General features: G+C 54.9%; 1 protein-coding gene across 4 annotated transcripts in view; it reads left to right on the top strand.

Moving 5' to 3' along the window:
- The window catches only part of PHACTR4 (phosphatase and actin regulator 4), a 64,087-nt gene that overhangs the window by 21,070 nt on the left and 23,217 nt on the right, over window positions 1-19,800 (top strand). For 2 of the 4 annotated variants that reach the window (XM_066982351.1, XM_048073169.2), the window contains exon 2: window positions 2,537-2,583. In XM_066982351.1, the coding sequence (XP_066838452.1) occupies window positions 2,568-2,583 (16 nt within the window). In that variant the 5' untranslated portion in view covers window positions 2,537-2,567. Of the gene's footprint in view, window positions 1-2,536; window positions 2,584-2,898; window positions 2,977-4,135; window positions 4,207-19,800 lie in introns of those variants that run through there. The other 2 variants (XM_066982352.1, XM_066982353.1) reach the window with 2 other exon arrangements.

The raw sequence follows: 19,800 nt of genomic DNA, 5'->3' as shown, positions 1-19,800 counted from the left end.
GAGAGCGGCTCAGAAAGCGCCGCAGCACTGCTGCGAAGCCGTCCTCCTCTATTGTGTGGGGATTAGCTGCTGAGCTGGAAAAAAGCCATCACCTTGCTGTCGCGAGTTCAGAGATGGGTCAATGGAACAAGAATATGTTCTTAGGTTGGTACAAAGAGCTAAAAAAAAAAAAAAAAGGCAATGTGTTTGAACTAGCAAGCCAGACGAAGGCTGTGCTCCTGCTGGCCGGGGTGCCGAGGGGCAGGCGAAGCAGCGCGGGCATCGACAGCAGTGGTAGGAGCTGTGCTGGGAGCACATGGCTCGCTGGGGCAGGGGAGCCTCACGCAGCTGCCGAGGGAACAGCTGAGCGCTTGAGAACACGAATAATCGGTGGACCTGTACCACGGGTGGTGCTCAAAGAACTGCAAAATCCAGGTTTTCTCCTGCTTACGTACCCACTGGCTTCGGGGAGGAGGGGAACGCCTGACAGTAGGGGCTAGCAGTGGTTTTGTGTTCTGCAGGCGGGGTGTTTCAGATGCCTGTTGCAGAGCAGTTCCCAAATTGGCCTCTGCAGGTTAGCGTTGGCATCAGGGCGTGCGCTGCTCGCGCCGGGGCTCGGGTGGGCAAGCGCCCGTTCCCTGGCGAGGCAGAGCCGCGTGTCCCTGCTTTAGCAGCCTCGTGGAAACGCTGGGAGCCCTGCCGCCGCTCGCTCTAGCCTCGCACTTTGACTCTGCTGTGCCTTTTAAGCTGGTTCTGTTAACAAGCAGCTGAGTGGCCGCAGCGCTGTGCTGAGAGCATCCCTCCCGGTACGGGCGGAGGTGCTTGCAGCCGCGCCGGCAGGCGATGACGGATGTCCTTGGTGCGTACAGCCGGTGTCCGGCGGCGAGCGGGCTGCCAGCGTTAGTATTCCAGGCACAAACGTGCCCCTTGTAATATGCAAAGCTCAGCGCAGCCTGTGCAGGAATGCCCTTGAAAGGCAAATTAAAGCGATCTCCCTGGTGGCTTCGGGGCAGTAGGAGGGCTGCTGTCATCTGCGCTGAGGTTAACGTAGGCTTTGAGGTGTCTGCTTTTGTTTCTCTCCTGCTTTCCCTTCCTGACGGGGCAGGGAGGGAGACCTGGCCTGCAAACACCCCGTGCAGTGGAGCTGCTCTAAGGGGGAGGTTTGGTCTATGTGCAGGTGCCGGTTTGATATCTGCAAAAACCTTTGTGCTCTTCTGCCTTCGGTGGGGAGCCTTCGGTCTGGTTTTTGCACGTGGTGCCCTTGTTGATGCAGGCTTTGGGATAGGTTTTATCCATAACACGTGAGTTAGCCCTATTTTAATGGTGTTAATGGGTTAAGCTTTAGGGATATTCAGGGTGTTTCCCGAGGAACTTCAGCACAACCCACCTCTGAAGCGACCACATGATGCTCTTGGGTGCCCGACTCGCTGCCCCTCTCCGCACAGACAGCGCTTCTCCTTGCAAAGCCGTTCAAAAGCTGTGCTTGCCAGCGACGTTTTGAGCATTAATTAATCGATATCGAGGCGCTCTCCCCGTCGCAGAATGCTGTTCCGGCTGCAGCAGAGAAGTAGCCCGGAGCGCGGCTGCCTGATCAAAAGAAGCCTCTCGCCCACGCAGCTCAGCAGAGCGAAGCCCCAAAGCCCTGCTGGCGCCGGCTTGTTCAGAGGCACCTCCAGCAGGGCCGTGCTGGGGTTGTCTCTCCTCTGCCACCGCCGCCGTGGGAGCCAGCACGTGCTGGGAGCTCGGCTGGTTATCGGCTGGAGGTGACTCCGGCCCGTTAGCTCCAGCAGCGGGGCCGCGCCAAGGTGCTGAGCCCTCCTGGGCTTCGTGGTGAAGGGCTGGGCTGAAAGAGGCAACGGACAGAGCTCTTTCCCAAGCCCCCCGTGCTGCGCCTGCTGACGTTTCTTGGTTTTGTTGTCTTAATTTGAGCGTCAGGCTCCCCAGGACAGGAGCTCCCTCGTTCTGAAATGCTGAATGTGTTTTTATGGTGCTGCACACGTATATCAGAATCGAGATGTCTCCTGATTTCCCCAAAATTAGTTCCTCTTGCACCTCATTTCAGAAGTTTCTCCAAAGAAAAGCTGGGTTTGCTACTAACCCTGGTTCCTCCTTCTTATCCTCTTTCCGCAGTACATTCAGATCTGTCTTGACATTACATGAGCTCTGCAATACTTCCGCGCACGTGCTGTTCTGTTTTTGCTAGATAAGCATTAGCTGTTCCCTTTTACGGGAAGCACACATCCTTTCGAGGAGGCAGACGTGATTTTTTTTCCCTGGGAGGGAAGGTTTGATGCTTTGCAGATGTCACACCTTGCCTTTGTTTCACTTTTCTTTCCCATTCACTACATGCATGCTCAGAGGCTGCTGACATCTTCAGAGAGGGGTGCAGGCACCACGCTCTTGTTCCTAGTTTGCTGGGGCAGGATTTCTGCTCTGGGTTCTCTGCCTGTCAGTTACGTGTGGGCTGAGCAGAGCTGGTAGGGAAGTGAAATGAAACCCAGGCTTTGGTCACGCTTGGAAATTAAATTTGTCTCAATTTTGTTTCCTGTTTTTGCAGGAATTGCTCAGAAAGCTAGTGTGCAAGAGGAATGGAAGAGAACACCGGTGAGTACTTAGGTGTCTTACCGACAGGTCTTGTCGACCTGTTCTTTCTTCGTTTGCTAAGTACTGTAATGAACCTTGTTATTTTAAACTTCATGGCTTTAATTCAAATGTAGACGATGATTAGAAAATGAGATCGTTTGGCAGATGCATCAGTTGCAACTCTACCGCAGTAGTGGTGCGGATCAGAACCGATCAAAGCTGCGTACTGTACATCTGGAAGATCTTTTTTGAAATCTCCCATCTGTGAAAGCTGGAATACAAGTTTCTTGAATATCCCGAGCTCTTGAAAACAAATAACATCCCCTTTCTGAATAGGTAGGAGGCTAGAAGTTCTGAGTTGGCATGTGATTTGAACGAGGCACGTGGCAAGCCAGAAAGAAGGCTCAGCTCACGGTAGTTCCTGATTTCTTTCTGAATTTATTTCCCTAGGCTGCTCTGTCTTGCAGAAGATGTGAGATTTTTTAAATTAAAATTTGGCTTTAAAGCTCTTGCTTTAGGCACTGCCTACTACTTGACCTGAGGCAAGCAAACTCCTTGCTGTGAGGTTTAACTGAGGCAAGCAAGCATTTAGCTGCAACTAAAACTGGTGGAGTTTTGGCTTAAAGAATGCTTCAGTGACTTTTCCGACTGTTTGCCTAACGTGGTGGTGGAAGGCACTGGTTGTACAGCCGTTTTTTCCTCTACCATTGAAGTGGGATTTGCATGAAAGCTCTTGCCTGCCCCGTGGGAAGCCGGTCTCCATGAAGCGTGTTAACCTCGCATCTTGCGGACCGCGTTGGGGCAGTTGGTGAAACCTACCTGACTTGTGAGGAAGTGCAGCTGCGTGACCACAACTATTATTTCTAGATTACTCCTCTGCAGTCAGGTGATGCCATCCTTAAAACGTGAGAGTTGACGTACTCGTCAGCAGCGTGGGGTGCTCGGCGTGGCGGGTCTACCAGCCTGTCCGCTGAAGGCTCGGTTTTGACTCGCACAACAGCTCCGAGCCAAGCGCATGTGCATAAAAACACGTCAGGCTTATAATCCTGGTGGCAGGAATTGCTGCTGTGGCCTCTAATTGTTAGCCTGGAAGGTGCACATTCAATTTGTGGTGGTTGCTTTTCCCTTACGGTTTGCTTGTGGCAAACTGAGCCCAGCTGCTGCCTTACTGGGGGAGGCGGGTGAAGGGAGCACGGTGCTGGCAGCCGAAGCAGCGGCTGCGGAGATGACAGCTCCCCGCTCAACCCCAGGACGTGGGGTTGGAGCCTCTCGAGGTTCCTGGGAGCTCTGACTCCTGATTTGAGCAGCGCTGGTGGCCTGGGATGGGAAAGGCCTCGTGTCCTGTTCGCATCGTGCCAGCTGAAGTAGAGCTGCCTCCCCTCTCCCTCTGAATTCAGCTGTGAGGGTTGAGGATGGAGCATCTGTGCTTGGTCTTTGCATGCACAGACACCTCGCACAGCTGGCTGTGGAGCTTGGTGGTGTTAGTGCTGGGAGCTAAGAGCCCCACGTTAAAGGCAGTATAAACAGATGGGTCTCTTATTACTATTTTTTTTTAAATTACTTTGCTTTTAAGGATGCTCATTCTCCAAGTGCTGCTAAGCTCAGGACTCCTGGCTTGTTCCGGGCACTGAGGCTGGAGATGAGGTAAGGCGGAGCTGCGTGCAGGAGCTGCGCTCAAGTCCATGCCCTTTGTTCCTTCAAAGCCTGGTGCTTTTTGATGTATTGCTGTCCTTAACTGGTTGTATATTAACTGCACTCACAATGCTGCATGGCTGGCTTTTGTTTTAACTGCATTGGCGCGTGTTCAGAGCTGGTGTGCTTCGAATGGCCACTGGGACTGCACAGTCGAGCATAAATCCTTTTTAGCTGTCAGGCTTCACTAGCCATGGGTGGGTGGGGGAGCTCCTCCTTGGCTGGCTGCCCTGGCTAATTAAAAATGAAATTTGCTGTTGTCTTCAGATTTTAATTCACGCTCATCCCTGAAGACCAGTAGGAGCATGGTCTCCAGGCAGCTGCAGTGAAGTTTCGGAGCTTGTTTACACACAGTTATTTTAGAACAGGCATGCAACTTAAAAATTTGCTCTCAACCCAGCCACGGGTTACTTCTCCAAGTAGAGAGAAGAGCGTACAGAAGCTTCTTGCAAGCCTTGGGCCGTGGCCCCGAGCAGCTGCCTACAGTTTGTTACCACGTCGGTGATGTGGATGTGCATGTGTCGTGCAGCCAGGGCAGCGTCAGGTGGCTGAGTTTGTCTCTTGTGCTGGGCTAAGCAAAACGAAATTACTTCGCTGTCGGCTGCGCCTGTGTGACCGGCACCGGCTAAGCGGATGCATGAACTACGTAGGTGATCGGCCTGAGCCTCCGGCTACTGAGCAGTGCCGTGAGACCCGCTGGAGGCAGAGGAAGTGTTGGAGTGGTAGGAGCGGGGAGGTGGTGGCGGGGGGCTCGGTGGCAGCATGAAGTCGGGGCACAGCGGGGCAGCGTGCTGCCCCCAGCCCCGTGGGCGGCGGGAGGACGGAGGTCGGCGAGAGGAATAAATGAGTTGTAAATAGACGCCACATGTCGGCCGTTTCTCCTCTTTCTGAGGTCCCACCTACGCAACTGATCTGCTGAAGGGAAATATCCCTGGAACATTGCACCCCGTTCAGATCCTTCCTGTCGGAGTGGTGAGGGTGAAGGATCGTGCTCTATTTTCGGAGCGCGTTTCTGCTGCTGCACTCGCTGCCCACACTGCCCAGACCCCTCCTGGAGACTGCTCTGCTCTTAGGCCGCCCTGAACTAAGCTTCAGCCTTTTTCTTAGTGGAGGGATCATCTTCAGAGGCAGCATCCCATCTGCCTGTAGGTCGTGAGACCTTAAAAAGCAAATATATGAAGTGGAAACTTCGTGCCTGGCGGGACAAGCCTCACCTTATGCCCGTGGTTCCTCGAAAGCAGAGGTGTTGGAGCGACCTGACGAAGAAAGGGGCCTGCAGCTCACTCGTGGTGTCTGAGCTGAGCATTCCTGAGCTGCCATCGGGGAGCGCGGCGCTGCCTTTTTCCATAGCAAGCTTTTGCTCTTGGGTCCCTTTAGCTCCTGTGCTTCAGTGCTCCCTTTACAATTTCTGCTCGTGGCTGCTGACTTCATCTGCGGGTACTGGGATAAACCTTGTGGTGGGTTCCCTAAAAGGTCTGAGATCTGTGTGGGACAACTGTGAAGAGTCCTGGGAGCCAGCAGAGCAGCCTTCTGCACCCACAGGCTCCTGCCCAAAGCTGCTTCTATTATAGAACAACACTTGAGATATTAAATTTATGGATGCCTTAAGAGTCTTCTGCAGTTATTTCTTTATTCAAGGTTGACTTTCATCACCTTATCTCCTGCTGTGCTACTTTTTCCCAATTCTTTCCCTACTAAAAATAGGAAATACTCTTCAAGTCCTTAACCTCTGTGCAAACAAAGAAGTAATTTGTTTTAGCGTCTAAGCTGACTTCTGGGCTACGTGCCTCATAAGGAAACCAGTGTGACACGAATCTGCTACTTTTGGACACTCAGACTCCAAATATAGCCTGAGGAAAGGAAGGGGGGCTCGAAATGTGAATATTTCTATTGCGCTAGCTGTGCTGCTTGGTCCTGACAGAACGCGTGGCTGGCTTCCCAATTCCCATTTTTATCCCTAAAAACGAGAGCAGTGCCATGGGATACTCTGAGGTTCAAAGCCCTGGTGGAAACGAGTGCGTGATCATTGCACGTGCATAGGTAACAGGTTTTTAGATCGCTTCTGATCCAAAGCACGCCTGTGGAAGCGGTGCTTTGTAGTAGGGTACATCCATTGCTGCCAACTTTTAGCAACCCAGCTCTATCAGAAGCAGCTTGAGATCAAAACCAAGCGTCAAGCTATCCCGGGGCTGCATCGCCCGAGCGGGTTCTGGCACTGCTGCCTTCGATGCTCAGAAGGGGTGGATGCTTTGGTAAAGGCTTGCTGCTGGGAGCCTGTCCCAAGGCGCTTTAAGCACCGGCTTCCAGCAGCCTGCTGCACTGGGATCCGAAACAACCCTTCGCTTTCATACCTGGGACGTGTGGGTTCCCTCCTGCCCCGTCCCCCTGCTGCTGCTCGTCCCTGGCCCGAGGAGCTGGGCATCTCCTCCCAGTGGGGACCTGGGAGTAAGCAGAAGGCTTCGGCCTGGCAAAGTCTGCTAGGGGAAAACAACCTGCTTGGGAAAACAAAACCTGCTCGGGAAAACCAGTTTTCTGCTTCCGCGCCGAAGGTGTCCGCCAAGCGGCGTTCTCCTCGCCGTTCCTTTGTTTATGGAGCCTTTTGTTTTTAGCAGCACGGCCGAGGGAGTGGCTGCTGGGATGGAAAATGTTTTCCTTGTGGGCTCAGCTTGAATCCAGGGAGAGAGATCGTGAGCGTGAGTCCCCACCTGGCGACTCCGGCGCGGATCAGCGGCTGGCGGCGGAGGCGAGGACTTTGCCAGCTGCAGGTGGAGCTGCCTGCATGGGATGGGCCCTAAACCCGCAGCCCTGAGCGGGGCCGGGCCCTAAACCCGCAGCCCTGAGCGGGGCCGGGCCCTAAACCCGCAGCCCTGAGCGGGGTCGGCTGCCGTGGGGCTGGGGCTGAGGGAAGTGCCTGCTGCCGTCGGTGCCTTCTGTGCTGCAAGGCTTCAGAGCTCCAGGGCGCCCACTCCGGTCCCTTGGGCGCCTTTCCAGAAGGGAACAGTCCACGCGGGGGCAGGCAGGGCACTCGGTGTCCTTTGCAGCCTCTGAAGGACTCGGAGCAGGGCTGGGGAGCGGCTGGGTGGGAATCCTCTCGTGGTGGCGAAGCCTCAGCTGGAGCCGAGCTGCTTCGAGGCTGCCGCCAGGACAGGCGTTTAACTAGCTGCTTGGTAGCATTTAGGGAAAAATTTGTCAAATGTACGCTTTTGTGTTGAACTAAAGTGGTTTGGTGACGTGGTTCCTAGTTTAAACGAGGCTGCTGGAGGCAGCGTTTGGTTTTTTTCTGGTTTCGATCTGCAGAGTCGAGCACAGAGCGTTGCAGTGTTAGTGCTTCCCTGTCAGAGCTCTGAGGGCTGCCAGAGAAAACCAGTTAATGCTGACTAGCCAGTGGAAATGTCTTTGTAACGTCTGTTTCACAGCAAAAGAGCAGATTATCTTCCAGGAAGACGCATGAGCTACGATTCCCCCATGAGATCCTACAAATTATATATACGGCGACGTAACTGTCTTGTGCAGCACAGTAGAAGAGACAGCGATCAGAGCGGCTGAGATGAAACAAGATTAAACATCGAACTGCAACGGAAGGAGGCTGTGCTGCAAGCAGGGCCAGAAAGGCAGAGTCCTGCTGGTCTTTAGCCAGATTTACTGGAGGGCTGCACTGGTCTCGCTGGAGACCCCTGGACTTCTAAGCAAGGTGCAGTACAGAACACTCTCTAACCTACCCGAGAGCGTTATCCTAAGTAAGGAGGGCACTTGACACGTTAGGAAAGTCCTTTGGGACACAATCTTGACAGTCTTTTGTTCTTGAATTTGCAATGGACATTCAGGTTCTTAGTGCAAATCAGGTGCTGAGTGCTGTCAGGGTGCCTGGGGCAATTCGTGCCGTGCTGGTGCTGTTCTGCCTCCTGCGTTTGCAAGGGATTCAGATCAGCTGTCCATCTCCTGGTTGGCTTGGCACTTAAAAATTATTATTAATAATAATAATAAAAAAATATGCCCAGGAATTCCCCCTCTGAACAATCAGAGGATCCCAAACTCTTGCCTCATCTCTCTGCGACTCCAAGCCAAGAGTTTCACAGATTTTTTGCTGACCGTCCGGAGACCTGGTAACTCTGGCACCCCATTTCGAGTGGCTTCTGAAGCTGTTGTAGTAAACGGGCACGTGGCTTCTGCAGATAGCTCTGCCTGGAGGAAAGCAGCATTAATTTTGGTGGTTTTGTGGTTTGGGTCCCAAGCTGCGGATGTGCTGGGAGGGAGATCCTTTGGCTTGAGGGCTGGCTGGAGCGAGATAGGGGCGGAGGCTGGTGCTGGGTGAGAAATGCTGGACCCGCTGGAGCGCTCTGCGATGGAGCTGAGCAGTCTTACTCCTGGTATTAAGAGATAAGACCTTGTAGGGCGTGTAATCAATCCTCCGGATGATTCAGGCCGACTCGCTGTGAAATAGTGAATGTGGAGGTATTGTGGTTCAGTAAGTAGGGCACCGAGCAGAAGTGTTAGATTGCGAGAGTTTCTAGTTTTCATTTTCAGCCTGGACCTTAAATTCACCTTGCCCTCTGGAACATTGTTTTCTGTGAGTCCTCGGGGGAGACCTCAGTAGCGGGTTTTATTGGGGCTGGGGATAGGAGAAGCCTGCCTGGAACCAGAGGGAAGTGGGTTTAGTTTAAATGAAGTGATTTTTATTATGACTGTTTCTCTTGGGTCGCACAGCAGCAATGTGTCCGTGCTGAATGGCAAAGCTGGCTTGGAAAAAAACCCCAAACACCAGTGCTCAGTGGTGTCGCTGCCCTTGCGAGCTGTAAAGGGTGTTAGCTGAGCCAGGGGCTGGTCGGGTTGAACAGTCGCACGTCGTCACCGCTGCCTTATCGCTGCTTTTACCCCAGCTCTCATTTCTGAAGGTGCCTTTTGTCTCCCGAAACACTCGAATGCAACAAAAACCCCGATACCTGGCGCGGCTTCCCTGCAGGCGTGGGACCGAGCCGGCTGTGGTGCGACCAGTGACGAGCACGGCGTGGCCAGCTTGAGGAGCAATTAAGGAAAACGGTGCTTCAGCCCAGCCTGGCTTTGCCCTGCTTCAACAAGCACAGGTTTTAGGGTTTCTAAAGGCCCTAAGCAGCGGGGTTACCATGGATTTGCACTCCTGCACATTAAAAACAATATAAAAGTTACTAATTCCCCTCGAACCGTTCAGCCTGCGCTGGAACCAGAAGCAAAGTGCCCTAAGGGCCTGTAAGGAGGCCGGGACCGGTGCCCAGAGCCGGGCACAGCCCCCCCCCCGGCGCCCCCCGGCGCCCCCCGAAGCCCCCCGGCTGCTGCTGCCGGCGCCGAGCTTGGGGCGCTGCGGGGCGCGGCCGCCAGGGGGCGATCGTGACCGGGGCCGCGGAGCTCCGAGCTTTTGGGGGGGGGGGCGGCTTGGGGGGCACCCCAGGGCCCCGTGGGGCCCTCTGCTGGGGGTTTTGGGGGGCACGCCGGGGCCCCGTGGGGCTCCGAGCTAGGGGGTTGTCTTGGGGGGCATCCTGAGACTGTGGAGCTCCGCATTGGGGGGATTTGGGGAGCCCCAGGGCCCTGTGGAGCTCTGTGCTGGGGGGGGGGGGGGTTTGGGGGTGACCTGGAGCCCCGTGGAGCTCTGTGTTGGGGGTGGGGGTCCTGGGGGGCGCCCTGAAGGCTGCAGAGCTCTGTGCTGGGGGGGTTTGGGGGATGCCCCGGACCCCTCAGAGCTCTGTGCTGGGGGGGTTTGGGGGATGCCCCAGGACCCCTCAGAGCTCTGTGCTGGGGGGTTTGGGGGATGCCCCAGGACCCCTCAGAGCTCTGTGCTGGGGGGTTTGGGGGATGCCCCAGGGCCCCTCCGAGCTCTGTGCTGGGGGGAAGCAGCGGGGAGAAGCAGGCACCCGGCGGCCGTAGGGCTGGGTTCTGCTGGCGGCGAGCTGCAGGGAGCCCTGGGCGGCTCGGTGGCACGCTGAGCACTTCGGGAGAGGGACGGAAGGATAAAGGGAGGCTTAACGGGAGCAGCGTGTTGAAGTGAGCCACCCCTGTGCTGGGGAAAGGTGGGATTTCGGGGTTTTGTGCTCCACGTCCTGTAGAAAACCAAGGCCTCTCTCCCGTGGGCTAGGAGCTGCTCTGCGTGCCGTTTGCTTTGTGTTTCCCTGGGCTCCTAGGGCACGGCGTGCCTCGGACAGCTCGGCGAGGAATGCATGTCCTGCAGGCCAGGCGGTGATCCCTTTCGGGGAAGGCATCGTTCGGGGTCAGCCTCGGTGCCTGCCTGAGAGCTGGGGCACTGCAGCCAGCCCCCCCAGGGACTTGCACTGGGGTTCAGCTGCCGTGTTGGGAAAGCTGCCCCCAGCCCTCTGATTTTAGCATTAAATCTCAGAGGCCTGGGTGGTGATCAGCAAGGTAAACGCTGCTCCTTCCCATAAGAAGGCAGAATTTTGTTCTGCCCGGGCACTGTGTACTGCAGGGGTTAAGTTACGGTTGGCTTTGGGGAGGAAAGGAAAATCTCTCGAAGTAATTAACTTAAGACGCTGACGCTAATGAACGGCCTTTCAAAGCTGGGGCTGTTGGGGAGGGTTGATGGGAATCCCCTGTTGAATCAATGACATTAGGGCCTTAGGAGTGATTCTGCAATTATTAGGCTGAAATGATGTTGAACATGAAGCTAATCCTGTTATCTTGCAAATATTGAGGAAACTGCTTGCTCTGGATAACTCTGTAATGGGATTATTCTAGTGAGTCTGGCACCCTTGACATTCCCTGTCTGCTCGGGTGTTTTTTCTTATTTTCCTGCTCAGGGTACGGTATCGATCAGTCTCCCCACAGGTAGTTTTGGGGGAGATGTCTGGGGCACTGTTTTCTGGTCCTGATGGATTTTTTTTATAAAATTAGTTTGATAAAGAGCACCCCGTTGCCTTATGAAGCGATTCCTTCCTCCACGGCAAAGATCCCTCGAGTTCATCCCTAAATAAAAGTCTAGGAAAAGAGCTGAAGGGCAAGGACGAGTGTGAACTGAGCCTTCCTTCGTCACGCCGTCCTGGCATCGAGCGTCTGCAGGTCAGTGAGCTCCTGTTCTGGAGACTGTTCCCGAGCCACCGTATGCACCGAGTGCCATCAGCTCTGCTTTGAGAGCATCATCCTGCATCCCCGGTAGCCTGTAGCAATTGTTCTAGGCAAAAGTAGCCGGTGGCATCTTTCAAATGATTGTCTTGAGGGTGTTCTTCCAGCCATCGGTCTGAGAAGTTGCTGCCCAACCGATGTCAGGAGCGAGACAAGAACCGAGATGATCCGGCAGGGGGGAGAGGAGAAAAGCCCTACCGCACACCCAGTGGCTCGCTGAGGTTCATTACAGACGTGATGCTTTCCCGACAGCCCCACGGACCTCCACGTCTGGGTGGCCTGAGTTTTAGGCAGGGTTTGTTACCAGCTGGAGCAACGGGGCGGTCGCTGTCAGGTCAAGTCCGTGACTGCAGCAGGGCAAAACGCGGTGGCCTGTGGCTCTGCCTCAGTTACGGACAGGACTCGGAGTGCCGCGTGCCCTACGGGAGGTAAAGATGTGCACCCCAGCGAGGTTTAGCTCTGAGTTGAGTTTCAAAGCCAGGAAAACGTTTTTCTCTACTGTGTAGCCAGAAGCTCAATTAACAACGAAGCGAGCCTCTTTCTTTCAGCATCGCTAGAGTCGAGACGTGTTTTTGACAATACCCACTAAATGAGCAGATGTTTTTGTGCCAAACCAGGAATTTCCATAAATGTGGGAAAGTTCCATTAGTAAGGGTCAGTCACCTTTTAGTTTCCCGGGTTGATTTATTCTTGTATTTTTGTTAAAGCCGATCCGAATCTCAGTCAGAACCACAGTTTTTTTTGGAGGCCTTTTTTGTCCTCCCTTGAAAAAGGTGAGGATTTGTTCTGAGGATTGCTCTGGAAGGAGGGGTGAAAGGGCACGGAGAAAGGGTTTGATGTTCACGTTTGCACACCCAACATTTTGTGTACCCATTCAAATGTCTTCTCTAATGCGTCCTGGCTTTAAGTACTGTTTGAGCAGTGTGTTTTGTACTGGAGCCGTGGTTTGCAGCCTCATTTGCGCGCCTTTGAAGAGCTTTTGATGGGAAGTACGGATCCTCAGGATTAGTTAATTGAAACGTGCCTGCTCTCCTCGGTGGCTTCTTTTGGACCCCTTAAAGGTGATTCTCAGCGACTCTCCCCGCGAGCTGAAGCCCCTGAACCTTGCGTCTTGGTGCTGCTGGTCTCGTGCTGGGCATCTCCAGGAGGGAGCTCTTCGACGGATGCTGTGCTGGGGATTTCGTGCCGATGCTCACCCGTGGGGTCTTCCCCCCAGCCCGCAGTGCCTGCAGGGCTGCATTCTTCGATCCCAGCCCCTGTCTCGAGGTGTCTGACATAGGCGTGAGGCTTGCCAAGGGCAGGAGCCAGGTGGGCCGGCTGCGCTGCCTAGCCCGCTGACTTTTGGGGGCTGAAGGTGTGAGTACGGCTCGTGTAAGCCTGCCAGGGTTGGCTGTAGGCTTGTTGGCTTACGTACCTGAAATATTAGCCTGCTGTAGCTCTTATGCTGCAAAATTTGAGGAGGTGAGCAAATATCGGAGCAGCTGGCCCTCGCAGAGCTCGCGGGTGCTGGTGGTCCCAAAGCCAGTCCTGAAAGGCTGCGGTGGTCATGCCAGGCTGTGGTCACGGCTCTGTTACGGTTTCCATTTCGCCGTGTGTCCTTTGGGCCCTGCCTGCAGCAGTGCTCGGAGGCTGTCTGCAGCCCCACGTGCACCGTGCCAAGCATGAGCAGGCAGGAGTGCCGTCTGGTAGGCTCGGAAGGGATTTAGGGTGGCGGCTCTTTTTGGGGATGCCAGGCAGGGTCACCGTGGTGCTCTGCAAACTCAGCAAGTGGGCAGCCGGCGGGGCGAGGGATTTGGGTGAATTTCCGTGAAAGGAGGCTCCTGGCAATGAGCAAGGGGTCGTGTCTGCAACGGGGGAAACGGCCTCTGGGAGAGCCAGCTTCTTGCGAGGCTACCATGAGCTGCGCCTCCCGACCTGTCGGCGTTATCTCATCTTCTGACATTTCCTTTAATTATACGAAACGTCCTTGACACGGTAAACAATCGCCGTGGCATTGTCTGTGCTGCTCGTGAGTCAGGCGCGGCGCACAGGCGGCGTTTGGTGTGGGGATGGGTCTGGGGGCAGCGAGTGCCGTGAGCTGCCTGCTGGCCGTGGTCGCCTCTGCTCCTCGCGCCCTGCTCGGCTCCTGCCGTGGGCACCTGCCCCGTTTTGCTTTCACGGGACCTTTTTTGGGTTGGCAGAAGGGCTCTGTATGAGGGCAGGGGATGAGGTTTTGGGAGGAGAGAGCTCACATTGGGCTCCTGCTCCTCGGAGCCTTTTCACAGTTCTCTCCCAACCAAAAACGGGCTCAAAAAGGGTAAGGAAGGGGACGGTCCCCATCCCAACCCCAAGCTTTGCTTTGACCATGCCAGCAGCCATCTCTCGCTCTGCCCGTGTCAATCTCTCGCCCTGCTGCTGCCCGGGGACACCTCGGAGGTTGAGCAACAGCAAATATCAGGGGAGCAGAGGCTGCTGCTGGCTGGGTGGGACCCGTGGGCTGGACGTGCCGCTGCCCGGGGTGGTCCCCGGTGGCTCCACGAAACGTATTTGGCTAGACGAACTTCCTAAGCGTTATCTGGTTCCTTAAATAGAGAATAAAGCTTGTATCAACATGAATCACAAAGTTGATAAACTGGAATGGTTCCTCTTGGAGCTGTCTGCTCGTATTGAGCAAATATTTATTCGCATTGTTTCAAAAGGCATATTTGTGCAAGACGGAGGTCAAACCTGTAATTACCTGCTGGATTCGCGCTGCTCGAAGTGGTGCTGGAAACACTCTGCGCTTGAAGGAAGCTTTTAAACCCCGGTGTTTGTGTGCGATTCTGAAGCTGTGGTTAAAAACTGCAAACTTTCCACCAGTTCTGAAGCGCACGGGTGCAAGAAGCATTTCGTGGTGAAATTTAAGGGGCTGGAGCCAAAGCTGCCTGCCGCTCCTTTTAAACGCTGCGCCGTGGCAGGGAGCTTGGGTTTCTTTTACAACCGTATCTGCTCGAGATGATCAGGAGCTGAGATTGTGTGCCAAGCTCGCCTTGCATGTTAATGAGGAGCTTCCAGCCTAGTCAATAATTAAAGCAGAGCAGGTGCGGTGGAAGTTGGGTGTTCCCCAAAAAGCTAAACCAAGGCGCTTTTGTACGTCTCCCTGGCCAGAGCCAAGCGAGGGAGGGATGGTAGGATGCCCTGGCACTGGCCGGCTTTGTGCAGGAATTCGGAAAAAATGTAACTGGGGACTGAGGCGCTCTAGGTGTCGAAGGGCGATTCGGCTTCTCGGTGCGCTGTGCCTGCAATGGGCCCTTTGAGGTGGCGGAGGAAACACTGAAATGTGCTGCTGCGGTTTCGGGTTTTGGAATGAGGAGCACGTGCGCTCGCCGAGATTTTCGCGAAACGTTAAAAAGAGGCAACTACTTTTATAGAGCTCATGCTGCCCTTCGTCCCGGCGAGCACGTGGGCAGGGAGGCTTTCAGCTCTGGAGAGTCTGCAGTCTTGGAGGATTAGAGATAGGAAGAGAGATGTGGGACCGTGAGCTGGATGAATCAGAGCAGGGGTTGTTCTTGCTGTGAATTTGCAGCCTCCGACGCGGTGCTTTACAGAGCTGCTCCCACCATTTTACAGGTGGCACGGAAGGACAGACCTCCCTGCTAAAGGGCTCGGTTATTTCAGTCATGTCCGTGTAAAACTGCAAGGTCTTTAGGAGCAGGGCACCCAAAGGAAGGGCACCGAGTGCTTGTGCTGTGCCGGTCCTAAACCAGTGCCTGCTCGGGGCTGGAGAGGAGAGGGACGTTTGGTTGCCTTGTGCTGGGGCTCTGCTCGTCTCCTCGTTCTTTATCTCCAACATTTTGCAACCTTGGGTTACAGGTTCTCCTCTGAGTACCCCAGTTCTGTTGCTTGGGGGAGAGGGCAGTTGTAAATAGGTGAAAGCAGAGCGAAGCTAAATGTCGTGTTTGTCTCTTCCCCAAACAATGGAATAATTAATGTAATTTTCTCCGTGCTTTTTGCTTAATGTTTTCCTAATAACGGAGCTGGAAGTGACAGATGGGCATCCTGCCTCTGAGTGCCTCACTGTCGGGAATATGCTGTCGCTTTGCTGCTGCCTGATGCTCTGCTGGAATGCGGCCTGTATCTGTGCTTCCTTTGGCTTCTGACCAGCGCTGCTTTAACGCCGCTCCAAGGTGCTCCAGCAAGCAGCTTGTCGGCGCTGGAGGTTCCCTTGCCTGAAGACGGCACAGCCGTGAGTCACCGCAGCCACCGACCTAGCCAAGATGTGACCGAATCTTTAATTTTCAGGATTGCATTCCTTCGCGTTCCCTCACCTGTAAACAGGAAAATCTCCCTCCTGTGCGGCGAAGGATGACAGCAAAGGGCGAGGAGGCGCTGCAGGTGATGTGGTTTCAGCGCTGGCTGAAATGACTCCCAATGAAAGCTGCGTTTCCTCCACTGGGAAACAAAGCTGTGGGGTACCGTGGCCTCAAACCTGGCCCCAAGACCCTCTGCACGGCCTCCTTTCGCTTGGTTCTCCAATTAAGCAACCCCTTTCCTCCTGGCCACCCTCTTTGCCCATAACACTTCCCAATGGCATGTGCTCTGCTTTGCTTTTCCTTCCTTGGTGCAAGGCAGGCTGCAGAGGTTGAGCCTCATGCTCATCCTCCAGCCATGCTCGGCCCCACTCGGCACTGCGATGTCATGGCGGCCGCCGCCACCGCCTGGCTGGGCGGACTGGTGGGGACTGGAATGCTCTGGGAAATGGGAGTTTCCCGCTTGGAAATGTCACGGGAAGCACCGAGGAAATCACGCGGTTCGGGAGCGCTTACCTCACTGCGCTCTCATCCAAACCAGCGCGCTTTCATCAAAGCGCACCCGACCTAAACAATGCGGTGCCAGCTGCCTTATAAATAAACCGCTTTCCGTTTCCACGCCGGGTTTCGGGCTGGCTCGTAATACCGCGCCGGGGGAAGGAAGAGCGTCACGGTGTGTTGGCTCGCGACCTCCCAGATGGACTGCCCGGCTTCCTTGTGCTGGGCTGCTGCCGTCATGAATAACTTCCACGTGCTCCTTCCGAGCCCACAAACGGGCAGTTTTGTAGGCAGCCAGAGCTGCTGTAGGGCTTTTTTACGCTCTCCCTATTCTGTTGAAGCTGCTGAGGACTGCTGGCGAAGGAATTGTGATGGAGTCTGTCCGGATTAGTGCTGTTACCGCCTTTTTTCTCATTTCAGCCCTGGTAAAATGGTACCGTGGGCTGGTGTGTGTGTGTCAAGGGAGTGCATTTTTGTCGAGGACGGAGCCCTGGACTCCCTGGGCAGGAGAACGCCCAGTATCGCCGCTTGGGCGCAGCCCGCTCTGCGGGGAGGGGATAGCGCAGGAGTCCTGTCTCATGTCCCCGCGGCTGAATCACGGAGCACAAACGTCTGAGTCACCGCGGATGAATGCGGTGTTTCACGTCGGTGTGAGCCGAGATGCCAACAACAGTGGCTTTATTAGCGCGGCTCATGCTCATTATGGGGTTCATTAGGTTCTGAAGTGAAACAGTCCAGGAGGGCTTCCTTTTACAGTGTGTGCAAGCAGGCAGTGCCACTTGAACGCCGGGTTTTTAATGGGATGCCGGCCTGGATGGAGAGGAAATGAAACTTCAGAGGCGAGCTTTGGTGTGCGACGTGCCCCGCTGCTTGCTGCGGGCATCTGCTGCCCGTAACCGCTCCTCTCACCTCGTGTCACCCGCTGGCTCTCCCGAAACCCCAGAACATTTTCCTGCCAGTGGCGTTTCTTGGTTACTAAATTTTCAGAAGGAAACGTCAAAGGGACTATCAGCCGGTGACCCCTTTTGCTTTCCTGAAGAAAGCTATTTGCTATTTCGAGCTCTTCCTTCTCGTGGAGGCCTTTGCCTGTCCCCGAGGAGTAACGGCAGTACTCCGGTTTCTCCCGCGCGGCAATGTTAGATGGCCCTCCTGCGCTGCGCTGGGGATTTTGGGCATTTGCTGCTTGTCCTTGCTTGAAACGTGGATTTTCCTTTAGCCTAGATGTGCAGTTGGCTGGGGGCTGAGGTTTTGCCCCCTGGCTGCTGTTCGTGGAGCTGGAGCCGCCTTGGCCAGCTGCGTGCTGAGCCCCGAGCATCGGGGTGCTGTGCTCCTCGTATGCTGCTGGCCAAATGGCTTGGGTCCGTGTCTTTTTCCCATATTTCTCTCCAGCTGTGAAACAGGAGGCACTGCGGATGGAAAAGGGTCACTTTGCAGCACGGTGAGGGGCTGTCCTCGGGCTGGAGCCGAGGCAGGGACGTGCTTCGCGTTGGGTTCGCTGGTGCAGAACTTGTGCCTTTTTCTTTTTTTTTGTTGCCCCTAGAGATGGAGGTGGGATGGGCTGGCGGGTTTTTCCTCCACCTTGAAGGTAATGTCGGTGTTAATTTGGGTCTGGATTTCTGCTGTTCTCTGTGTTTTGTCGTTCCCCCTCTGGAGGGGTGTTCGTTCTCCCCCCCCCCCCCCAGCAAGAAGAGCTGCTGCTGATATTCCTAAAGAGCGCCTGAAATCCAAGCCCGGCAGCGGTGTGACGTGCAGATCCGCGGTTCTTTGCTCCTCGAGCAGCTCAGCCCGGCGTTTCGTACGCTTCTACACATTTTAACATGAGCGCCTTTGTCAAGTAGTCTTGTAGATTCCCTTCAGGAAGGTTCGTTAGCCCTAATCGGTGGTACAGAAACGTGGAAGCGCTTCATTGCAGCTTGTGATTTCGCAGCCCGGTGTGTTGCTGTGCGGCACCGGAGCCTGAGAAGCTGTCGCTGTGCATCCTTGGGGGGTGCAGCTGCTGCAAGGTGCAATGCATCGGTTTAAACCTCTCTCACTGAAACTCAGACTAATGGTTCCTCTTCCGCTAATGAAGCAATAGAGGGTCAGGCACAGGGTTGCGCCGCTGCGCTTTAACAACCTGCCATGCGTCTTCTGTCCCGCAGCACCGCTTTGTGTGCTCTTAATTCACAGCAAATGCGACGTAAATTGCAACGGCTTCAGTCTCCTGGGAAGTCAGGTAGGTACGGAGCAAGCGTGCAGCGCTCCGCAGCCCTCGGATGGTTTTTCCAGACCTCCTTCCAAGCTGGACAGCTGATGCACAGGCTTAGATAGAGGCTGGAAGTCATCTCTCCGAAGTTTGTGGGTGTCTGCCAGATGGCCGCCTATTTGAATGGCTTTAAAATGGCTTTTTCTTTTGTTTCGAAGCAAAGAGCCTGAAATGAGGTGGGGCATGCCTGTAGTCAGCGCGTTAATTGCCCACGAGGAAAATGGAAAGTGCTTCCAAGACTGCGGACTGCGGCTGAGCAGGGACCGGTGGTGGGAGGGTGAGAAGAGCAGCGCTTCCAGGGCAGCGCGTGTGTCCTGCGCGAGGGAGGAGAGCGGCATTTGCTCGTCCACCCCCTCGTGTCTGCTGATCCATGCTCCTCCACCTGCTCCTGCCGTCCGTCCGTCCGTCCGTCCCGCTGGCCGCGCCGCGCAGAGGCAGACCCGCTGCCCCCTGTGTTTTTGCAGCTGTGCTTCGGAGGCGAGGGGAGAATTTTGTGAGCTGTTTGCTGGATGTTTGGTGTGTCAGTGGAGGGACCGAGGGCATCGACACCTTCCAGGTGTCTTTGTGACTTCGGTGGAGTTTTTTTAGGCTTCACAACGGCCCCTGCCCTCTTCGGTGTGGCTGCAGAGCTGGCTCCTGCCCCCGCGTGCGGCGCTGCGTGGCGGTCTCGTTTCGGTGCCGTTCCACCGATGCGCAGCGTGCATTGCTCCCAGCTGGACCAGCCCCAGTTGATAATCTTGGATTTTGTTGTTTCCCAGAATAGAAGCTTTTTTTTTTTTTGTCTGTGTGTTTCGCTACTGGGACCGCTGCAGCAGCGAGCTCGTCTTGAGCTCGTCCTGGCTGATGTTCAGACACTGAAGCAGCGCGGCTGCTGGCCTGGCAGAAGCAGGGACCTCGAGGGCTGCAGCAAACCCTGGTGTTTGAAACCGTTTCCAGGAGAAACCTGGATGTGTCAGATGGGTTCGGATTTCAGATTAGTCACTTCTGCGAATTCCTGTGTGTTTTTGAAAATGTTCTGTTTCCTCTGGGCTAAGATGAAGCTGCTGAAGGCTTCAGCATTGCCCCATCCCGCTGCGGTTCGCTCTGTAGGACACCGAAGCCCTAACGCAAACTTTGGTGGAAAAGAACAGAATCCAAGTGGGAGTATTTAAATTCTGTTGTGATGCAAATGCTGAGAGGGACGTTTGTAACCACAGCCATCGAGATGAGATGCGTGTATCAAAAATAAACTTTGATTTCCCTTATCGAAGCCCCTTTGTTTAATTTAAAGGGGAAGACACTCTCCCTGCCCCTCCTATCCTCCCGGTAACTTTAGCGGAGGGGGGAATTGTTGTTAAATTGTACTTCTGTCGTGCACCTGGCCCGGTGCACAGCAGCCGGGGCGCTCTTTGCGATTCCCTTTAACCTCGGGGCCGCGTTGCAGCACGGGGCTTC

The sequence above is a fragment of the Anser cygnoides genome, chromosome 24, assembly GCF_040182565.1.
Source record: "Anser cygnoides isolate HZ-2024a breed goose chromosome 24, Taihu_goose_T2T_genome, whole genome shotgun sequence".
Lineage (NCBI taxonomy): Eukaryota > Metazoa > Chordata > Aves > Anseriformes > Anatidae > Anser > Anser cygnoides.
This window is presented reverse-complemented; position numbering and strand designations above follow the sequence as displayed.